General features: G+C 36.4%; 1 protein-coding gene across 1 annotated transcript; it reads right to left on the bottom strand.

The window, feature by feature from the left end:
* Nucleotides 1–3,051: 3,051 nt before the first annotated feature.
* Nucleotides 3,052–4,545, bottom strand: LOC149210080 (uncharacterized). The gene is made up of 2 exons (XM_089394350.1): nt 4,024–4,545; nt 3,052–3,932 (listed from the first exon to the last, which is right to left on the bottom strand). The coding sequence occupies exons 1-2, from the start codon at nt 4,524–4,526 to the stop codon at nt 3,830–3,832; spliced, it is 606 nt and encodes a 201-aa protein (XP_089250476.1). The 5' UTR covers nt 4,527–4,545; the 3' UTR covers nt 3,052–3,829.
* Between the last annotated feature and the right edge of the window lie 2,130 nt (nt 4,546–6,675).

The raw sequence follows: 6,675 nt of genomic DNA, 5'->3' as shown, positions 1-6,675 counted from the left end.
TTACCCACTTGCCTTGTTCCTACCAGAGCTGGTGTCAATTCTCTGTATGCTCATTACACACCTCCACTTAATGCAGGGGTCAGTAGTGCAAATGTGAGGTATGGGTACTCAATACCTCCATGGTTGGAAGCTGCAAATTGGAATCAATCATATGGCAACAATCGACCATTTCCTAATCAGCCCTTGACTGGTAGGTCAACCTACCTAGCTCAAGAAGGTAACTCAGGGAGTTTTGGCACTCAAGATTCTCAGGGCCATAAAGAATAGGGGTGTCATATGTTTTCGGTTCTAACCACATTATGATGTGGATTTTGGATGGATTGTATCTTTTTCTTGGCACAGCAACATTTTGGCTTACAACCTAGTAGTGATTTCTTGTGGCAACCTAACTGTGTGTTGATAAGAAATTTTCAATGGAATATGTCTTTCTGTAAAATATTAATTATGATAAAACTATTTCTATAAGTTATTCTGTGCGCACTATACAAAGCTCTAAACTCACTTATGGCTCCAATAAGTGGACCGTTATAATGTGATGACAGTGCTGGGCAAGTTTACAATCACTTAACACTGAATAGAAGTCTACACTCACAATTAGAAACACCTCCTGCTCGCTTCTAATGTACGAGGCACTAGTAGTAAGGAACTCTATACTTAGCATGTTATTGATTGAATTAGAATGAATAAGAACTTTACATTGCTGGAAACTAGAAATACAATAAAGAACATAGTTATGATTTTTATCAATCACCTAGGGGAGGGTCGCCAATACATGTGCGCCCTCCCCGCCACCTCATAATACCACGCGTCAACCCACATGGCTCCGGTACGACACCTGTCCACCGTGGAGTATGCCCAACTTATAAAGAGCATGTGTTTTTATATGTGTCAGTAAAAATGATGGAAGTATCTAAATTAATCAAATCAGTTGATGAACAACTATGAGAATCATATTGTTCCATCTTGTTACATCAACTTTCCAAAAGCAATTGAGAAATTTGGGTGCACAGTAACCTAATCAGCTATATGACGAATTGTGGCTTAGTCATTAATTCTTTTCTAAGCACCTATTCACCTTTTTCATTTTCCTTCATGAGTAGATCAATTGTTTGACAATTACAATAATTTATAAATCTACAAAATATAAACCAGCGTAGACCCATCTTAAGATGGGATCTTTTAAGCATCAAGAGAATCATGTCTCTGTTTCTTTAGATCCCTTTTTACACTTATGAGTTCTGGGGTTAATATTGATCTATAACAGTGTATTACGGTACAGAAAAATTATGAATTGCCTCTAATACATGTAAGAAGGAAATTCCAAAGCAGTAGGTATACAAAAATCCCACAAAATTGCTTCAGAGCTCAAAATCTACAGCATGTTAAGCTTTCCTGTAATTTAAACTTCCCTGCACAAAACTAGGCATTGCAAAAATAAGAGAGATTCAAAGGAAATCAGTGTACCGAAAGGAAATCCAGGGTAACTGCAATTGTGGGTCTTGTCATCAACGCTGGAGATAAATAATGTTTAAAATTTGAATGAACCTTAGGAAAGATCAACAATCAGGCAGAAGCACATGCCATTCCTAAAGGGATTGAATTGGCTCTTGATAAGAGTGTTCACAGTATCTAATGCATGGCAACTAAGCAACAATAATTATGTTTTTTGGAATAGAGATTATACCGACTCCATAAATTTAAAATTTCAGTAGGTCATGTGCTATATACGGGTCAAGGAGGGTTTTGATTCAATATTCTTTTCACATATTACAAGAAATTTACATTCAGAGGTACACAATCTAGACAATTCAACAGCTACAATGGACACCAGCACCCTACAAATATATCACTATTATCAACACATTCTCCTCTCCCGATAGCTCTGCACTCCTTATATCCCTGTTCCCCAAGCAACTAGGAAGAAAAGTTTCAAAAGTGCATAGAAATCTGTTTGCAGAATCAAATATTCCAACTTAGCACAATTCCTACACATCCCTTGGAAGTACAAAGGTTGTCTCCAACACAAATGGCAGACCACCAAAGAAATGGACTCTCCTATAATTGTGATGAAAAATATGCTCCAGGTCATAGGTGTAAAAAACAGAAATTGTTCCAAATTGATATGCCCACTCAAGACCTGACCGAAGACATAACTACTGAGAGACACTGGAGTTACAGGTTGAAAACACCAACACTCTGACTCAAGCAGATATCGAACCTATTTCTTCATGAAGAACGGTCAATCTCTCTGCATGCATTATCGGGCATTTCAACTCTAACAAAACCCTGACAAGGAAACTCTAACAAAACCCTGACAAAACTCTAACAAAACCCTGACAAGGATTTAATCCTATAAAGTTTGCTAGTAAAAGCTGAGCGATATTAAAAGGAAATAAAAGAGTAGAAGCTTTGTTCATAAAACAGTAAACCCTACCCATTTCTGGACTATATAAACTCATCAGCTGTAAAAACAAAATAACCTTCAAATAGAGATGCACCGTCACAAGTGAAAACGATCTCAAAAACTTAGCACTATGCAAGGTTTTACAGCATAAGGAAATCATAATATTCTACAATGAGTAAATCAAGAATAGTAGCGTTCAAACAGTATCCAGAGAAGTCAATTTAAATAATAGAGAATGCAACTTGTGTGTAAAATTCGGAATAAGACTTTCATAGAAGGAAACAAGCTAACAGTTATGACTTCAAGAAACCATAAATAAATTAACAGTATAACTGTGATTAAGGTCGTAAAATGTCCACGGCTTCCATACAAATGTCCATACAAATGTCCACGGCTTCCATACAACACTGTAGCCCAAGTCAATTTAAATAATAGAGAATGCAACTTGTGTGTAAAATTCGGAATAAGACTTTCATAGAAGGAAACAAGATAACAGTTATGACTTCAAGAAACCATAAATAAATTAACAGTATAACTGTGATTAAGGTCGTAAAATGTCCACGGCTTCCATACAAAGTCCATACAAATGGCCACGGCTTCCATACAACACTGTAGCCCAAGTCAATTTAAATAATAGAGAATGCAACTTGTGTGTAAAATTCGGAATAAGACTTTCATAGAAGGAAACAAGATAACAGTTATGACTTCAAGAAACCATAAATAAATTAACAGTATAACTGTGATTAAGGTCGTAAAATGTCCACGACTTCCATACAAAGTCCATACAAATGTCCACGGCTTCCATACAACACTGTAGCCCAGAGAGCAACCTGAGTAGCAAGTCTGCGAAGAAGCTTCATAAGGGTTTAGTGAGGCTTTAGAAGAGCCTTCCCCTCCGAGCAGTCGAATATAAAACAAACAATAGCACGAAGCAGAGCACTCAGAACTCAAGCAGAGCACTCAGAACTCTATGAAAGAAAAGAGAAACCCTCATATCCCAAATGAAAAAGATAAAATAGCAGGGACAATAAAAATGCAGCGTTTTTATCTATAAAGCAAACACAGTAACAAGGCAATTGAGAGCAGCTACAGAGAGTTTCGAAAGTTGGTCTGGGCTCATTTCCGCGATGTTCCATTTTCCCTTTGTCTTTCTGCTCGAGGCCGGCTATGCAAGTCAGGGGAGAGCAGCTACAGAGCGTTTTGAGGGCTAAAACAGGCTAAAACAGCCAAAACAGACAGAATGCCATAGAATGCCTAAAACCCTAAACCCTAAAACAGCAAAAATGCCATAGAATGCCTAAAACCCTAAACCCTCAAAAAATTGCTCAAAATACTGCCATAAAATGCCATAGAAAGTTCACAAAATATCCTGTTAGAGATGCTTGTGTTGAAAAACACAGAGTAAAGCTGGTAGGATTAAAAATCCTACCGGTTACAGGCCATGGATGGTCGCCGACCTCCCCCACCTTCCCCACAGCTCGCCAGACCTTCTCCACACCTGCAACGTCCTTTTCCACACCTGCAACACCTGCAACAGGAAGAAAAAAGCCATTAGAAGCCATTAGAGATCACAAAAACAACAAAAACAGCAGAGCTAAACCCTAAAAATGTTATGTTACCTCAAGCTCAGTAGAATGGCGACCGACTCCTCCCCAAACAACAAAATCGCCGAATAAGACCACCACCAGAGAAATGCTAAACAACCGGCATTCCATGTTAAACAACTTGCATTCCAGAACGACCAAGAAATCCAGGCGGAAAAGCACAAGAAAAGCAGAACCGCTGTCCCAGCCAGAAACCCAGAAACTCCATCAAACCTTCGCACCAGCACACGAATAAACGACTCTGCGCGCAACAATACAAACCCTGTCAACCGAACACAGCATTCCCCCAACACAGGTTCTAACCACCATGCGCGCAGGTTACAGGGCCGTCCCGCGCCATCTTCGGCGGGGGGCTTCGCCCAACTACCGGCCCCGAGCAGAAAGACAAAGGGAAAATGGAACATGGTCGAAATGAGCCCAGACCAACCATGTAAATGGCGCCAAGTTCGTGTTTTAATGTTGGAGGTGATAGCCCACACGGCCAGCTCCACGGTGGACAGGTGTCGTACCGGAGCCATGTGGGTTGACGCGTGGTATTACGACGTGGTGGGGAAGGCGCACATGTATTGGCGACCCTCCCCTATAGGGCATTAATTGGGTGGTCGCCGGATATGTTTATCATTCGATTTTGGATTTGGTATATTTGGTAACTATATGTAAAACAAGAACCATTTTTATAAATTTTATATTAGAATTTTAGATTTTTTTTTTAATTTAAAAATAGAAATGAAGAGTAATTTAAAAAAAAAAATTATATTAAAAAATGAAAATTTCCAAAAGTAAGAATGAAAAATAATAATTTTTATATTAAAAATATAACGTAAATTTTATATTAAAAATTTGTAATTATATATATATATATATATATATATATATATATGTGTGTGTGTATGTATATAAATAATGATAAATTATATATTTTAAAAAATAAAAGTTTGCTTTTTATTTTTTTTATTTTTAGAGGATAGCAATTATTCTAGCAATAAAAATGATGGTGGTGTTGAATTCAATTAGAGGTTTATTTTTTGTGGTCCTAGTAAAGGATAATTTGTACACACTTATTATTAAATAAATTTCGATCTTGGATCCCATAATAATAGTGATTGAAGCATAAATTTTTTGGTATGTGGAAATCACTTTAAATCTACTTTTAATATCCAATATTTTATTCTTTATGTTGAACTTCATATTTCAAGTTTGTTATTTAAAGTTGACCCATAACTTTTTATACATGGTTAATATGGTAAATGTGTGCATTAGTAAGACATTTTTCTTGTTGCAATAGTTTTTTTAATTATATTTATGAATTTTTCGACTATATCAACCACATTAATATTTTTAATGTGGTTGTACTAGTTTAAGACAACTTTATATTTAAGACAAGAAATGTTGAAGGAAAAAATTATTTTAAGACAAAAACATTTTGAAACAAAAATATTTTAAGACAAAACTTTATATTTAAGACAATGACCATTTAAGACAAAACCCATTTAAGACAATTAACAATTAAGACAAAAATATATCAATTTAAAACAAAATTATCTAACAACTACAAAATTGACTCTGAAAGTGCGCCCTAAGTCCGCCAACTTGCAGGCTACCACTGTCTTGCACTTATACCGACACTGCTATTCCAATTACCATTCATGTTATCTTATATAAATGCAACAATTTGTTGGGCTCTTCGTTTTGTGGGGATAGTTGACTCTGAAAAACGTGAAATCTTTTCCTAGCAAGATTTCTCGGACATCAATTCGTCTTCTGTCCCTTTGATCTCTACTGATACAGTTAGAGAAAACTTGTTTCTCGTTGCATTTGACACTACTACAAGGAGGGGGATTTTAAAACAATTTTTTAAGACAAAAGAAACTTTTTGTCTTAAAATTTTCAATACGAAGTGTTAGTAAAAAAGGTAAAGGTAAAGGATTAAGGTCCTATCTTTACGTTGTTGATGGGTTCTTCATGAACTTGAGCGATGGAGGTCGACATTAAATGATGGGATTTAGGGCAATGGAGACCAACAACAGAGGTGTTCTTCATGAGGAGAGCGATGGAGGAACTTTTGCTGAATGTGGATAGGTAGTAACATAGTTGGAGTATTTTTCGGGGTCTCCATCAATTGTGATTTAATGTGTGTTTTCTGAATGTTTCATTTAGTTTGACTGCTACTTTTATCCATTGGTTGCTATTATCAGCACATTATTGTGTTAGAACTCCTAACTGTCATCAAAAACATGGATTAGATTCACCTGAAGGATTGTTGAAAAATGCAACAAGAAATTCTCAATTTGATTTTGTCTTTATTAAAGTGAGAAAATTTGAATTTCCACATCAGCAAAATCTAAGATGCAATTAACTTGTGTGATATGGTTTATGTCGCCCAGTTTACTCAGTAAACTCAAGTTGGAGGAGTTATAGTTTAGTTAAGCATGTGTGATTGCTAATTTGTAGAAATCAAAGTTAATTATCTCGAGTTGTACTCAGTTAAACTAATTCTAACTATTGCAGGAACTGGTGGAAGGTTAGTTCTGCAGTGAGACTTCATTCAAATTCAACGATCGTCTAGTTAACTGATCAATCATCCCAAAATAGCTAGTGCATGCACAAAATTTGAGTTCCCCAGTTGTGGTGGATATTCTAAGGTAGTGTAACATCAGTTGTAGATTA

The sequence above is a fragment of the Pinus tabuliformis genome, chromosome 1_2 (assembly GCF_031772625.1).
Source record: "Pinus tabuliformis cultivar Carrire ecotype Pingquan chromosome 1_2, CPIR1, whole genome shotgun sequence".
Lineage (NCBI taxonomy): Eukaryota > Viridiplantae > Streptophyta > Pinopsida > Pinales > Pinaceae > Pinus > Pinus tabuliformis.
Note: the sequence above shows the minus strand (reverse complement) of the source record. Positions and strands in the feature narration are given on the sequence as shown.